Source organism: Drosophila novamexicana, unplaced genomic scaffold (assembly GCF_003285875.2).
Source record: "Drosophila novamexicana strain 15010-1031.04,08,12 unplaced genomic scaffold, DnovRS2.1 tig00001636-arrow-arrow-pilon, whole genome shotgun sequence".
Taxonomy (NCBI): Eukaryota; Metazoa; Arthropoda; class Insecta; order Diptera; family Drosophilidae; genus Drosophila; species Drosophila novamexicana.
The window spans coordinates 401860-418773 of NW_020824872.1; the positions used below are offsets into that span (position 1 = coordinate 401860).

A 16914-nucleotide genomic window follows, 5' to 3' on the forward strand; every position below is an offset into this window, starting at 1 on the left:
TTATTGTTGTAGCTTATATGGCCGTCAATTAAATATGTAAATAGTTTTTTTTTCACTAATAAGTATGTTATTTAAATCATTCTTACTTTGTTTGTATATAAATTAAGGACTTAAACGTTATAAGAAAAATGTTTTATAAAGTGTATTGTTTACTGATTTTCTTCATTTCTTCAATAATTACATTTTGTAATTTATAGCTTTTATGTTTTCTACCAGATTTTTTTTTTTTTTTTGTAAATGCTTTTATTTTATTTGACTCTGCTTCATTATGACCAACTCTCTGTCGTGTATGTAGTCATGTAAGAATTTTTTGTTTTGATGACTGGCAAATGAGACTGACGAATCATCCGTTATTCATATACATATGTACGGATATTACAGTAGTATTACCATAATTGTCGTGCTAGTGCTATCATAGTAATCAACATGGTGCACACTCATTTTGTTTTTACTATATAGCGAAGGTCTCAGCCCATATATGACATGTAGACGATTTGAACTAATTTTACGTACTTTTAGCTGTAGCTTTAACCGGAATTCTGACTAAACACAACTGACTATCAGCGACAGCGCAGTATGGGATCTGTTTCGTATTTTTCATTTACACTAATAATATACTTGTATGTGTGTATGTCTAGTTGTATGTTGCTGTGTCTGTGTTTTGGTTTGTTGTATAAGTATAATAAGTATATAGCAATATAAATAATTTGTATATAAAGTTCTTGTTTTTGCTGTGGTCTACGTTGCAGTTAACGCCGTGTTCCATCCTCATTATCGCGGTTGCATCATTACTACATCAAGCGGTCCAACTAAACTGTCCCCGTTTCGCCAAATAACAGTAACATGGAACCATTGATATCAGAGCACAAAAATGTTATTGCTGCGAAATATGTATGTATCTTCACCTTTATTTGAGGGGATTTTGTTTTTGTTGCTGCTGTTGTTATTGTCGCTACTGCTAAACGCTGACTGCACGCAATCACCGCCACGTTGACCCTACCCCACCCATTAATACGCGTTGTGCACGATATTTAGTTCCACACGCGCAAAAACGAGTCCCACGATCCTGTTGCTACTGCCATACCATTTTCAGTAACCCCCAAACATGAAACACGGTTATCGTGGCCGGCTAGAATGCCCGAGCGCTCTGCTTTCATTGTGTCCCATACATTACAGTTAAAATCATCGTACCCCGCCAATAGCAGGCGACCGCTTTTGGAGAACGCAACGGAGGTGATACCACAAATTATGTTGTCATGTGAATACATAGCTAATTCTTGATCGGCACGTATGTCAAAGAGACGACAGGTTGCGTCGTCAGATCCTGTCGCAAAGGCTTGTCCATTAGGGAAGAAAGTAACTGCATTGATATCAGACTCATGCCCGGGGAACGTTTGTTTGCAAACACCTTCTCGTATGTCCCATAGCTTTGCAGACGCATCACATGCACCTGAGACAAAGGTTTTGCATTGCGGTGCCAGGGATAGGGCCATCACATCTCCCGTATGGCCAAGAAAAGAAGTAACCTGCAAGCCAGTTTCGATGTCCCAAAGACCGCACGACATATCTCCTGAGCTTGTCACAATTTGATTGTCGTCTAGGAAACGGCAGCATGATAGATAGCCACCATGGCCCGGCAGTTCACGGGACACACGTACGTTACCTTCGCGTGTCTTTAAGTTATAGATTGAACACATGTTGTCGAGGCCACCGCAAGCGACGTAGCTTCCCGATGGTGCGTATGCACAGGTCATGACCCACGAAGAACGCAGCGGTATGGCATGCACTTTATTCGTAGTGTGCGAATCCCAAACGATAAGTTTACCATCTTGTGAGGCTGATACAAGATTTCTGGAGTCATTTCCCCAATGCATGGCATAAATTTTGGCCAAGTGACCGCGCAGCGTCCGTCGCGTGCGCATTTGTATACGTCCAATAGGTTCTAGCAAAGCGGCAGCCTGCAAAAGCGACGTATCGCATGCAGCCTTTCGTGCATCACGAATCGCATTCTTTAGAGACTCAGCTTCTTGTCTTAGACTGTCTAATTCATTCATCTTAATTTTCTCGAAAGTTTCGTTCTTTCTTTAAATTTGTATCTCTTTCGCACTTGTAGTGGCACTAGGACTTCTTAACACGTCGTTAGAAAATGGACTGTTTAACTTGATGTATTTCTGGGTTCAAAGCTAAATATGTACTTTAAGTTAGTTTGAAATATATTCATAAAAAATGTTCTAAAAGCTACTCACGTTTCTATATATATATATATATATATATATCAATTTCTGTGTTCCTCGATATCTCTTGGTTTTTTGTACGCCGGAACACCCTTGCTGCCAAGACCGTATACTGCAATGTTGACTTAGTTGGACATTCACCGGTAATATATTTCCAAATGAAGATGATTTGTTTTCAGATTTTAAGGATCAAATTTTGTAAAGTATACGATTCTAAGTTTTTGGTACACGCCGATTATCCGTGTTTTCCTGCTGGTTAAAATTACATAAATTTTTTGGAACACTTACGTGCCTTGGCCTGCTGTGGCGAGTTAATTAATTTGCGAAGTATGAGTGTTTCTTGGTTTTAATTCACATGAAAGAATGTGCATTTGAAAACCTAGAACTCCGTACCAAATCGGTGGTATTTGTGTCCCTTTTTTACAGTGATTCCCAACGTTTGTGATGCACGCCGATTGCCTTATTACAGTTTTTTCAGTGAACTATAAGCCTCCTTTTGACTCTTTTTGTCTATAATAAATAATGCAAAACTTATTAATTGGATTGAATGGCGATAGATAAAATTTGCTCACAAAAATCATCAGCCTATTATCCACTGGTTTGGTTAGTTGCAGATTTCCGTTTACACCTCCAATATATTTAACTATCCACTTAACTGTGCCTAGTAAAATAATTTTCTCTTTTACTGATGGCCGTTCGTTTGGTCCGTCTATTTTCACCCACTGCTTGATTTTTTCGATTTCCTTTTTTTTTGGTACACCAAAATTGCAATTTTTGCACCACCGCTGCCAATAAAGAGGAAAGTAATTTGAGCAAGCAGTACAGCCAGTGTTTCATAGTGGCGAGTATTGGTATATATGGCAGCAAAAGCAGGTTCGAATGTAACCAGTGTCGGTGCGACAAGCATAGTTTAATGTAAGTGAGCATTTATCCCATTCGCACCAACAGAAAGTGGGTTTTCATTAAATTCACAGAGGGAGAAAGAAATACAAGAGAAAAATCAATTCTAAATACTTAAATATTTAAAATTACAATTATTTATATACACATTTCCGAACTTACTTTTAATTTCATAAAATAAGTTAAACACAAAGTTCAACAAATATAACGAAACTTACATTTTACGATATATGTAAAATGAACAAATTATGTTCAGTCATATATACATAGATACAGATCTACTTATATATTGTACATGTATTTATATATATACATATTTATATATATATATAAATGCATGTACAATATATATGTATATCTATATCTATGTGTATATTTATATTTGTATCTATATATGAGTTATATATATATATATATATATATATATATATATATATAAATGCATGTACAATATATATGTATATCTATGCCTATGTATATATGTATATTTGTATCTATATATATAGTTTATATATATATATATATTTATTATATATATTCAGTTGTATTTCAGTGACAATATATTTTAATAGTGAGCACACACACCAAACCACTTTGAATCAAGAACTTTAATAAATGTTTTTAGGTTACTTTATATCTTTATACTTGACAATATTGTGTACACAACAAACCGCTCAGTAAATGTATGAAGTTAACTCCGTATGTTGATATTTAAACCTGAACTAATCGCTAATAGTTTCAGCTTCTTCACAGTATATCAATCTCAACACAAGTTCTCATTTGCACTTAACAAATGATAGCCAACACCTAGAAAGATTTCAGGCATGCTCGATAGTAATATCGAATTTCTGTATCATGAATGTACGCTTTAATTATTGATGCGTTTTCATCGACATTCAAAAACACTGGATGTGATTTCGAACAAGTAGCGTTTACTGTTAGTTGTGGGAAATGCATACGTTTTAAATGTACGAAGGTTTCCGTCACTAGTCATAGTTGATTTAATAACTTAATACATTTTCAAATTATTGCAAATATTTTTTACTGCTGTCACACTTTACTTTTGCGTTTTGTGTTTCGCTCGATAGCCCGTGAAAACGTTTGAAGCTGCTCTCGTTTTGTCATCGATATTATTTATTTATCCGCTGTAAGAATTACAGCTAACTTGGTTGTTTTTTTTTTCTAAATGAACAGAGCCACAAAATGCCTTTGTATACACGAATATAATATTTAGTCCTACCACGGTACCCTCAAAATGATTATGGAGGTATTACACCCCATATAATCAAGTTGTCCAGTTGTCAATTTGTAAAGATCACCACGTAAGCGTTGGAAAAAGTACATACCCGATTGAACTTTCGTTTGCAAATAAATAAAAAAAAATTTCCAGGAAATGTTTTAACAGGTATTTTAGCAGGACCGGGAATATTACTTCAGAACGTAAAAACTTCCTTAAATTTTCAATTAAGCACATGAGCAAATGGTTTCCATATTTTATAGAAGAATACAACTTTGATTGAATGCCATGGCGATTTTGAAATTAAAAAGTTTTGTTTCTCTCTATAAAGGAGCGCAGAAATTGGGACTTATCATTTATATACAAAAAGTAAAAGTAAAAAAGTAAAACGTACTGAAATTCGAAAATAAAGTCATTTCTGTTGCTTTCAACAATGTTGAATTATTGGCCGAAGTTTTGTTTCTCTTACACAACACTGGCATTGAGCAAAATGTCACAACAGAGGAGTACATATGTACGGTACGACGACCTACAACACCAAGGAAGCTCTGAAAATGAGTTAGAAGTCAATAGTGAATAAGATACATTGTATATCACTTGCTCTTCATAAATAAATAAAAGAAAAGTGTACCCTCATTTGAGGCGTTTCATATACATAAATGCATATGGTTGCATTACAATCGTAAAATTATGTAAAATATAACTTAACTTAAACATAAGCTTTTATATTTATAACATTTTGTTAAAATCTTTGAATATGTTTTCGAAAAGGCGCTTGCAATTTCAAAGCGCCTCCCGTAGCATTTGCAGCATGCTGGGCATTCTTATTGGTCCTTGAATAAGAATAACAAATTATTTTAAAGAACCCTTATCAGTACCTTGGGAGGAGAATATAAAGTGACTGCGATGGGTGTTAATTTCGGCAAATTATTATGTTACGAGCGCTCGGTACTGATCGTTATTGTCTCAGGGGTTATGACAATGGGAGCAAGTACTGCTGTGCGCCTTCGTGGCAATTAAGAGCTGTAGACTGTTTGTTTTATAATAATGCATTAAAGCCAGGAAATAAAATAAATAATGCGATAAGCAATCCGTATTAAAATGTTACCTTTGCATGAGCAGTCGTCTAAGCTCCGTCTCTTCGATATGTATTTCTATATAACTTTGTATAATCTTAAACAACATAATGTGTTGTTAGTTTTTCTGTGTTCTTAATTCATCCTTATTCAAATTAGGTAATTTCAAAAGAAGTATAGTAAGTAAGCTATTTTATCATTCGCTCCTAAAGAAATTGGACGGAGAGTGGATCGCATGCACTTGGCCTTCATATGGGCCGTTGACCCAAAAATGCAGTTGTGCAAATGGGCAGCAACGGTGACCATCTTTCTATGTATGCGTGTGCCGAATTTCGGCACCTATGATGTTGCTGCCCAAATGTACAGCCGGAGAGTTCGATTTTGTCAGCGGTCGACGGCGGGCGTGCCGTGCTCGAAAGCACATTAAAGTTTCAAAGTACTAAAGAACTCGTGAAAAACCTAACCAGGCCGATATGTACTATAAAAATATAACGAGGAATTTTTTGTTGGTGACAATGCAACTTTAATTAAAACGGTGTGTCGAGATATAAAAATTTTAAAACTTTAAACCTACATGCGACACGGAACGAACAAATAAAAGATACGATAATAAATAAACAAACTACCAACGGTTCAGGGAACGAAAGGCCAGAGAGGCCAACAGGCTACCACCCAGGCCAAGTTTCGGCGCACGTCAGCCATGCCCTCGGCGCATTTATCATCGGCGCTATCCCGAAGTATAGGCTAAGAAGCGGCCACAGGCGAGATCACGCCACCTTATCGGAGTGAATCTGTTATATTTCGTCCCTCCTCGCCCAAGTTACCGGCAGAGTCAGACGCCTACTCATATTTGAGAAAAGAGACAAGATTTTCGAAGTTATTAAATGTAGTTATTTTTTTAATTATAAACGCCAAGTATCACCTAAGAAAAACTTCCTAGATTGCGAGCAGTGAGGGAAAGACTATAGATTTTTGTTACATCTTGCACGAACAGTAACCACTTACATACAAATGTGCCATATGTATAAAATATCACGTCTCATCGCCCTTACCACCCCACCCAGAGAGCTCGTTAGGCAGGCAAGGTATATCGACATACATTTTCTGTGTGGCATACATACTTATATATGTCGGCGGAAGGGGTATGTCTGTCGGCGGCAAAGGTATGTCATCCATGTTGATACTTCTGATGATTGACGCGGCTGCACAGCGAGTTCCGATCGGTTCAAATACCCAAGCTCAACTGACCATGTCAGCCTACGCACTCATGTCGTAAACTTACTCATGTCGAGTGTATGTAGCCATCTCTGTCTTACTCAAGACTCTTGGTATCTTACCATCGAACCTCTCTCAGCAGCAGAGCGTCTCTGCCTCTGCTGCCGTGCTTTCGTTCAATATCAGCTAGTAAAGCAAAAGCAGGGAATTCCCCGAATTCCCAGAATGCTACTGAGGAATGTACCCGCGTACAATTACTAGGAATCACACTGCGACACGGCCTTCCTGACCTATCACACTGCGACACGGCATGTCAAGAAGCATCCGCAAATCCATGAATTTTTGCGTTCTTATATTTAAATTGGAAAACATACGGATGAATGGAAATTTTATGTTATTCCAATAGGTTTTGTTTAAATTTTACCCAGTTTTTGTCTAAACTTATGTAATGGTCGATGAGACCAACCAAAAAAATAAACACAGTTCCACCATGTATCGTTTACGAAAAAAATGTCGCCTGCGTTGTAACAGACAAAAGCTAGCGTTTGTAATGTAGCTGAAGCTTTTGCTTATGTGCTTGAAGAAATTCGAGATTTTGTAAGCTTGCATCGCTCATATATCTCCACATGAGAGCTTTATATGATCACCCCCAGCTTCGTTGTCTCCACTTGTCATCCGGGAGCATTTCCGTTATAAGCTCGAAGGCAAAATTTTTTATGTCTACACTGACTATAAACCATTGGTATACTCAAAATCAGAAAAAGCTTCTCCACGTCAGCTTCGACAGCTAGATTTGATCGGGCAATTCACGACATCTATTCTGCAAATAGCAGGTGTCGATAACATTGCTGCTGATACACTCTCTCGCATCGAAACTATTGAAGCCAACATCATCGACTACAATAAGATTGCTGCTTCACAAGCAAGTTGTCCAGAGCTGAAAAAGCTACTTAATTACAAGATAACTTCACTTCAAATCAATTCTATCAACTTACCGTAATTAAGTACTCCAATCTTATGCGATTTTCCTACTTCCACAGTGCGGCCATTCATATCAGTACCACATCGAAAAAATATTATCAGCAAGATCATGGCATTGCCCATGGAGGAGTTGGATCAACAATTAAACTCATCAAACAGTGCTTTGTGTCGCCTTGTATGCATAAGGATATAGCTTACTTCGTCAAACACTGCATCCCTTGCCAAAAATCTAAAGTCACGAGCCACGTTCATTCACCACCCCAACAATACACTCTGCCTTCACGCAGATTTGAACATATCAATGTAGACCTCATTGGACCATTGCCTCAATCTGGTCAATTTAAATATTGTCTCACGATCATTGATCGCTATACAAGATGGCCAGATGCAATCGACATCGAGGATATCCAAGCTGAAACAGTAGCCACAGCACTCATAAACACATGGATTTCTCGCTTTGGAGTTCCAGCACGCATTTCCACGGACCAAGGCAGATAATTTGAATCCAGGTTATTTAGCGAGCTATCGCGCATCCTCGGCATTGACCATTTACGAACAACCGCCTACCATCCACAGGCAAACGGAATCATCAAACGTTGGCACTGCACGATTAAGGCAGCTATAATGTGTCACAACAGGATCGGCTGGCCATCCAAATTGCCAATGATTCTCCTCAGCATATAAGCCCGACATCCAAACAACAGCAGCACAGCTAGTTTACGGCACAACTCTTCGTCTTCCTGGAGAATTTTTCAACAACTTCAGTCAATTTCAACCACACACTGATTTCGCCAAGGATCTAACAGAGATGATGCGCGAAATCCGACCAATTCAAACATCCAACCACGACTCATCAAAGCCTTTCATCTTCAAGCAATTATCTGATGCAACTCATGTTTTTCTGCGTAACGACACGGTACGTGGATCGCTTCAGACGCCCTACGGCGGCCCATTTGAAGTAAATCAAAACAAACCAAATTTTTCAACATACTTATCAATGGTCACGATACCAATGTATCAATTGATCGCCTCAAACCTGCTTTCATGGAGACACAACAACAATCAATGACAACCAACTTAGAAGCAACATCGCCAGTAGGTCAACAACAAGACGCATCTAAGGATACTCCCAACACACTTATACTGCTCCAACAATCCACAAAAACTCGCCGCACAATTAGACTCCCCGTTCGTCTCACAACTTGAAGTCTAGAATGGGGTACTGTGGCGATCTGGCAGCACAAAAATTGATACATTTGAAGTTTTTTTGTCTTTGATAAGTTTGTTTACACTATTTTGTTATTTAGTATGTTCACTTTCTTCTAGCTCGAGCTCTCTAACCATCAACATCTACGCAAATTAATATTCACTTTTTTGGTGTCTAATAAATAAAGCTACTATTGCTAAAATCGAAATATGATTAATACTTGTGTTGATGCATGTAGAATTTGACTTTTAAGTTCCATTTATATAACCAAAAACAATTGGGCACGGAAGGGGCCAGAACTGTTTGCGTTGTCGCAATCCCCGGTAAACCAAGACGCTCACGTGTGACTGACAGCCAAAACCCTAATCTAAGGGCATCTCATCTTTGCTTCACTTTTAGCAGCTTCTAATAAAGATAAGGAGTCGGAAAAGAGGAGAAGGTATGCGCACATAATAATATTTTTTCAGACCGTGAAAAATAATATAGTTTTGTTCTATAGAGCCTGATTATTTCGATCGTCCGCATCCTAATCGTTGCTAGTGCTTCATAAGATCGCTAGACAAAAAAAATGTATAGCCCCAGCCAACCAACATAATTCTGGGTTATGGGCTAATATTCTGGCCAGCAAAGTGCTATTTCTTGAAGCACGTCTGCAGTGCCGATTAGAGCAGCCGACGGGTCTAGGAGACATGGAAGCTCATGGCGGTCTCATCAACCCTATCCGGATCCCCATCGCCAACCCAGTGCAAAATAGAAAACAATCAAAACTACCAAGTTAACTAAACAAAAACAAAAAAAAAAAAAAATTAAACTATTAGGTGCAGTGCCATAGTTAAAACCTCTAGCAGAGAATTAGAAATATTGACATTTTTTTTATTCAAATTTTTTTGGAGGTATACGAACGCAAGTACGAACGTTCAAAGCAAGTCAGCAGTGCTTTCACGCAGAAAAACGAACGCCCGCAGCAACAAAACAAAAATAAAAATATAAAAAATAAGCATATTTAATTAACAAACTTTTAGTGCGCCCCTGATTAAAGAAAAATAAAGAGATCAAGAAGATCTCTACCATACCAACCTACAACTCATAAACTAAACAACACCGTCGTCAGCGTTGAAAGGCCTTTCACCGCCGTAGCATGTAAGTCACCACACTTCCTTCTTCCTCCCTTACATTTTTGAGCGTGTCAGCATTCCAAAAGCTTTCTCGTTGCGTTGTCGCATCTGCAAACAGACATACATACCTAGAGCTTTCAGCTAAGTGAGTGTGCAGGTGCAGATCGCGCTTGGACAATGCTTGTAAGCGAGAGAGTTTCTGTTTATGATTTAATTATGCATTCAGAAATACATATATAACGTTACATAGTAAAAGAACAGCTGATCAGTAACACTTAATCGTGCGTATGCTCAGAAGCAGTTTTTGACGCTTCGAGCCCTTGCATAACTCGATAGCTTAAAACGGAGGAAGGTAGCATCAGCTGCTAATTTGCTGTGTGACAGTAATTAATAAAAGTATGCGCCCACTAGTAAGTTTATTTAAAATCTTTTTAATTTTTTTTGAATGACTTTGTTAGGACTTTAATAACGATGCTTGTTTCAAATATAAATACGTATCCCGATTAACGTCGTACAGCATCGATTCGTTTTTTTATTATACAACTGGCACGACATATGGAACAATTATTAGAATAATAACGGCTATTAAGACACGATATGAGGAAAGAAAGTTTTTCTTCCTGGCTTGAAAAAAAAAGTTCGATTGCAAAGCGCGTGGAGTTAGAATATAACGAAAGAAAAATATTTTTTTTTTTACCAAGAATGTTAAAATTTAGCCAAAATAATCGAAAATAAATGAAGCCGATATATTGTTTTAAGGCAAACTGAACGCTTAAGTTTCCATTAATGAAAGGCATAGTGACCTAATATTATAGATCAGCTTAGAATAGGGAGTCTCTCGTAATCTGGCATCAGAGATTCATGGTTGGGTGGGTAAACGACCGCCAGAACCGCACATCACCTCAGATCCTGGAAAAAAAATCAAGCAAGAGGTTCTAGTCGGGAGCTCCCGACCAGGGGATACCCTGAACCCTCTTTTTCCAACACCAAATAAATTAATAAAAAAAAATTCCCTTGGCAGGGCTCGAACTCGCAACTGACCGCATTACTTGCTGTCGACTCTACTCAACAGCCACACCAGATAAAAAAAAAATAATACTTTCCCCACTAAGGCAATCACTTTCGCAATTACCATGCTGTTAAATACAGCTCCGTAAGTATGAACGCAAAGATCTCACAACCTATAAGAGATAGAGATTTGTAATTTTAAAGGTCTTCCTAATGCCCGCGTTTTACGAGTTTGTTTCCGATAATCAATAACTTGCCCCGTTTATAAGCAATCGATAAGAATTGAATTCGAAATCGTAATCCTGTTTTTTAAGCAAATCTCGTAAATTTTAAGAGCGACAACAAATTTCCTATCACATTTGTATTCTGTGCTGTGGTTTGTACTGCTATTTTAATTTTTTTATTAAAAAAAAATAATTTGTTGGTGTGCCTGTTGAGGGCATCGATCGCCTTTAGCGTTGTTGGATTTTAAGGGTAGTACCTTTGCTTCAATAACTTTTCATCCTTCAGCCGGATCTTGTGCTCCTTCCGATCCCAGATGAAACCCTATGATTCCTCCACTCTGACAGCCTCTCCCGACCACCAGCGTCTGGGTGGATTCTAGCCATTGCTCCAGCTTATTCTGTTTCCAAGCACGTTTCCGAGCACGTTTCCGCCGTTCCTCCTCCATGATCAGCTGCAACTCTATACATTGCCTTTTGGGCTCGTTGTTTGCTCTGTCCGATTCTGAGTAAGGTTTTCATTCCTCCTTCATTTCCTTCTTCGTGTCCTCTCCATTCGATTGCGGAGCAAGCACTCCCTTTCCCTGACGTGGGAAGCATTTTTTTGGACCCAGGCACCACGACCGGTGCCCAATCGATGATGGTGATCTTCGCGTGGGCCATTGCTGGGGAGGCGGGGACCCTTCCGTCCGTAATTGCCGCTTGGGTCCCACTGTGCATAGAGAGAAACGGATTGAGATGTCCCCACGTAGACTGTACTGTCTTCCCGCGGTTCAATGGACCGATGTAGAAGGGCATGCTGCGTATTTCGTAAATCATTCGTCAAGTCGACTCAATGTGCCCCACAAATATGTGGCCTCCTCGTGGTGACCCTGGGTGATTATCCAACGTTGATTTGGGCATCCAGCTAATTCGAGCGGCGAAACAAGATGACCCATTTTGTCTGACGGAAGGGTACACTGGGTAGTAGAATTGTACGGCAGTCGACCAAAAACTGTAAGTAAATTTTGGTACCACGGGTGGCCAGGAGCCCGCGGAACATGTTCCGTCCTGACTTTTTGGTTGCGGCCCTTCGGGGAGTATTGTGGTGCCTGTGGTTTATACCCAAATCACGGCATACATTTAATAGGTACCGAAGAGACACTGTGCAAGCAGGGTCCTGGAGGGGCGCTAGTCCGACGCATTGTTTCGGCTAGTTTTTTTTCGAATACCCTGAGATTAAGCGAATATGGCAGGCGCTCACGTAAAACACACTGACTTTTCTGTACTGTCCTCCCTAATTCCGCGATACCCGGACTCATGGCGGCCCTGTCCCTGAATAACTCGCTCAATGCACTAGGCATGCGATCGAGGGCGATACCATACGTGAAGGATACTCAAGGTCGTCCGCGAAACCATGGGGGTCGGATCGGGCATCGTACCTCACACCACATTTCCAAACTTGTTCCGAAACGTTCGAGAGTGGCCTAGAATCCGACTAAGGATGCGACCTGGGAGCAAAAAGAACACTACTCGGCTCAGCGGGGGTCCGCCATATCTCGATGTCGATCGCTGTTGCTCGGCGGGCTTCTTCCACTACACTCCCTGACAGCTAAAATAGGGGTCAAAATAACTGGACGCTCGTTCAATTGGGAGCTCCTCAGGTCTGGTTCGAATTTTTGAAGAGGCCGTCCGCCAACGTCGGTAAGGGAGTGCTAGGCTGGCACCTCTAACGGTTTGGCATACTGTGCCTCCAACTCAGCAACCCAAGCCGAAGTTTGGGGGCAATGGCCGCCATCCTGCATGAAAGTAGATAGCCGCTTACGCAGCTCCTCCATGTGCCCTTCCTTTTCCAGCCCGAACTGCAGGGCGATTGCCCCTAGCATCTTCGTGCGTCACTAGTGGATACAGCGCACACCTACCATTGAATTTCAGCACTCACCTGACTCCATTTCGTGTTCCCCTTACTTTCTTTAGGTACCCTTCTCTGAAGTCAGCGTCGCCTTCTATTGCCCCTTCGTTTTTTTTTGCTCCGCTGATCCCGCTGTTTTATTTTTTCGCCCTTTTCCTTATGTTGGTGGGCGGGTGGTTCTGGTTTCGGTTCTGATTGGCTTTCTTTTGTTTGTTATTTACGCAAAAAATAAAAAATAAATAAAAAAAAAAGGTCACACTACTGTCGCAGTTTCGGAGATCGTTCACTTTTGTCACTCGTAGTTACTTCTCCGTTTCATGTTCATCAATACTGTCAGTGCCTTTTTGACCATTATTATTATTATGTCCACTTTGTATATATAAAAAAGAACGGCAGAAAAAAAAGAAAAGAAATATATATATAGAGTAAATATATTTTTTTATTCTGCCGTTCTTTATGTATATTTGTTTATTATTCTTCATTTATTCACGTACAGGCTTGTTTCTCATTGGTTGTTGCATCATCGTTAAATTTCCCCAAAAAAATCGCCCATTGTTACCGTCCTGCCGACTGTGTTGACGTTTCAACTTTTCACCGCACGTGAGATGAATTCGTCGCACTGTACAGACGTTTCCGCGACGCATTAACGACATTTCAACGCCGTATGCTAGCGTGGTTTCGACGTCGCCCATCTGCTACCTGTTCGTTTCGTCCATTTTGTATATTTGGTTCCGCACACATATTCGTCACCTAACTCTTGCAGAAGTTCACTCTGACAACTAGCACAGGTTATGAGATGTATAAGCTAGGGTATGCCCAACTGCCTAGAACCCTAAATTTATATTTTCTCTGTACATGATATTTTTTCTCCTTATCTTTTGCTTTGGTAGATCCACTCTAGGGTAGGCCTGACTAAAAATACCCTTGGTTGTTTGGGCATACCTGCGGGGCCTTAATCCGCAAATACACCACGCCCTTAAACACGCCATGGTCCCTGCTCGGGCGGCACTTGAAAAGGAGCTACTGGCTGGGGTACAATTCTCAGTCTTACCAGGGCCAGCAAGTTACAAGACATTTGTATGTTTGCTAGGATGGTGGCTTAAATAAATGCTCCAAACTGGTTAAGCCCGTGTTATTTGCCTTCAGAGCTCGATGGATCTGTCGGGAGTTATCTCACTAAATGCCGGGACTGTTCTCACAGGTGACGAGACTATACAGTCGGTAAGAGTCCCGACTAGAGAATACCCTGAACCCTCTTATTCCAACACCAAATGCAGTTCGCGCAACGCGCTCAATTGAAGTAATAAAGATAAATTAATAACAAAAAAAAAAGTTCCCTTGGCAGAGTTCGAACTCTGACTACATTACTTGCTGACGACTCTACTCAACAGCCACACCAACAATTGTGTAACATTGAGAAAAGAACGAATTAAAATAGCAACATAGAAAGCAATCGCAATTGCAATTGTTGATAGAATTTTTAGCAGACGTGCATGAATCTGTGTGTGTACATGTATACAGAAATTCTTGAAATTTTCGCTAGCTGCCCCATTCAATGGCGCAGTTACATATAACTTTGGTTTTTTCTTAACAGATCTTAATGACATTTTCTACAGTATATCTTATTGTACCATAGAATATTTGTGTATTCTCAAAAAGTCAATTGCACTAAAATGGTGGCTTAAATTGTTGGGCAATAAAAGTTGGGTTATTAACTTGATTTATAGCTCTTCGGTGGTAGCAGGGAGGTGGCGATAGGTATAAAATGAAAGATACTTGACATATATATAATATTCTAGAAGCAACATATCAAGTTTGGTGACTCTAGCTCTTAATTTTTACCCAATTTGCTCAAAAAACAGGATGTCGATATCGATTTTTATCGATTGCTTGGAAACGGTGTAAGTTATTGATTATCGGAAACAAACTCGATTCAGCGTGGTCTCTTATAAGTTCTGACATCCTCGCGTTCATGCATATGGACAGACGGACGGGCAGACAGACGGACATGGCTAGATCGACTCGGCTATTGATGCTGATCAAGAATATATATACTTTATGGGGTCGGAGATGTTTCCTTCTGCCTGTTACATACATTTGCATTTTGCACAAATACAATATACCCTTTTTACCCATTTTCAATGGGTTCGGGGTATAAAGAGTGAGCAGACTTCATTATCAACATTACTTGCATTCGGACTTGACTTGGGTTTATAGATAGGAAAGAAGAGTTGAGTATGAACTCTTCTTCCCTATCTATAAACCCTGCCGCACTTCCTGGACCGTTAGCGCTCCGCTGTACACTTTTGGTTATTTTTGTTTCTTTCTCTCTCCCTCCCCGTCTACTCACATTGATCGTCCCAGCAAAAGTGAAGGCAAGCTCGCTGTCGAGCCGTGCGCTTTCCTCGGCCACTCAACTTCGCCGCGAGCTTGCGCAACTTCACTTCGGGGCTTCCGCTCTTCTCCGCCGAAGTGAAGTTGAGTTCTTGAGGGCGGTGTTTAGTAACCGATCAGCGACGCACGGTTGTTGCGGCGGCGTTTACATCAAAAATTATGCTATGCCCTTAATTAAGTTCAATAACTCGGCTTCTTGCCCTACTTATTCTTTTTATAAATAAAATACTACTGAAAGACTAACAATAATAATCGGTACAAAATGCAAATCGTGCGGCTTCTTGCCTTACTTATTCTTTATACCAATGATTCTTGAAGACTACCGATATCAATAAAAATATCTTAAAAAATATCTAAATGTTGTACTGTTACTAAGAAAAAATAACCGTGCAAACGAAAATTTTTTTAAAGCCATTCTGCTATAAGGCTATTTAAGGCCCTAAATCGATCAAAAATAAATAAATGTTAGATAAAAATCGAAAATGCTGTTGCATAGTGATATCGATGCTACCAACAAAAAAATATGACAAGTAATAAGATGAAAATAGCATGTCGTGTTTAGAATTACTTAGTTCAGTTAAATTAATTTTAATATACGCTATTTATATAATAGATGTACGGAGTTGAGCGCAAACGCAAAATTCCATTTGTATTGAAAATGATCATTGGTTAGCATAGCTTAAAATTGTAGTGGAAACGAGTTGTTTTCCAATAGTACTACCAGCTATATTCGATTATATAATCGATAGTGTTTTAGCTGCTTGATCTCCTTTTCGTGAAAATTTAACTTTTGCACTTAATAAGAAGTGATTATAAACCAAGCAATTTGGTTGACTATCATGCAGAAATCTGTTTCCGCAAATGTATAAGTTTGTAGTTTTTAATAATTTTAAGAGAGTTTTTTACAGTTAGAGTTATCTGAAAAGTGTTGGTCAACTAATGTAAAAGATAACAAAATGTTCTGTATGTTATATGGGCATCAAAATGACAGTAAATAGTGTATTTATGTAAATCACGCGTGAGTAAATAACTCTTTCCAGCTTAAATATATATAATTGTTTTGACATATGAATCCTAAGCGCTATACAAATTTATGAAGTTGTGTATGTATTAAATTTTTCATATTTGTATGGATGAAAGTAGAAATAGAAATTAGAAATATATTATATTATGTGTAAAAGGAAATATAGTTTTGAATAATTCATTTAACGAAAAATAAGAAAGTACTTATTTCATAAGCAAACATCTGCATGTGTACATACAAATATTTATCTATACATAAACACATCCGTAAATATGTATACAGAAAATCGGCGACTACAAATAAAAGGAAGTGTCCATGACTATTCTGACGCATGCCAATTTGGGTCAAGGTAATTTTGTACACTTTGTTTGTGTAGTGCTAAAAATTGTGAACAATATACATACACATGTA

The 16914-nt window shown here is 39.0% G+C and overlaps 2 protein-coding genes across 6 annotated transcripts in view; one reads left to right on the plus strand and one right to left on the minus strand.

Moving 5' to 3' along the window:
- Positions 1-217: 217 nt before the first annotated feature.
- Positions 218-3918, minus strand: LOC115768105 (guanine nucleotide-binding protein subunit beta-1). 5 transcript variants are annotated; one of them, XM_030712606.1, is made up of 4 exons: positions 3806-3918; positions 2807-3019; positions 2247-2744; positions 218-2183 (listed from the first exon to the last, which is right to left on the minus strand). In XM_030712606.1, the coding sequence occupies exon 4, from the start codon at positions 2052-2054 to the stop codon at positions 1032-1034; it is 1023 nt and encodes a 340-aa protein (XP_030568466.1). In that variant the 5' UTR covers positions 2055-2183; positions 2247-2744; positions 2807-3019; positions 3806-3918; the 3' UTR covers positions 218-1031. The 5 variants fall into 5 exon arrangements, with proteins under 5 accessions (XP_030568466.1, XP_030568467.1, XP_030568469.1 ...); XM_030712607.1 differs by lacking the exon at positions 3806-3918 and having other exon boundaries at positions 2247-2483; positions 2628-2744; positions 2807-3248; XM_030712609.1 differs by lacking the exon at positions 3806-3918 and having other exon boundaries at positions 2247-2346; positions 2523-2744; positions 2807-3248.
- A 12338-nt stretch (positions 3919-16256) lies between these two features.
- LOC115768107 (BTB/POZ domain-containing protein 7) overlaps positions 16257-16914 on the plus strand; it is a 38006-nt gene continuing 37348 nt past the window's right edge. The window contains exon 1 of the mRNA XM_030712610.1: positions 16257-16497. The gene's annotated coding sequence lies outside the window, so the exon portion shown is untranslated. The remainder of the gene's footprint in view (positions 16498-16914) is intronic.

Excerpts from the sequence above, each read along its gene's own strand:
- LOC115768105 (XM_030712606.1), bottom strand. The coding sequence starts at position 2,054 with ATGAATGAATTAGACAGTCTAAGACAAGAAGCTGAGTCTCTAAAGAAT.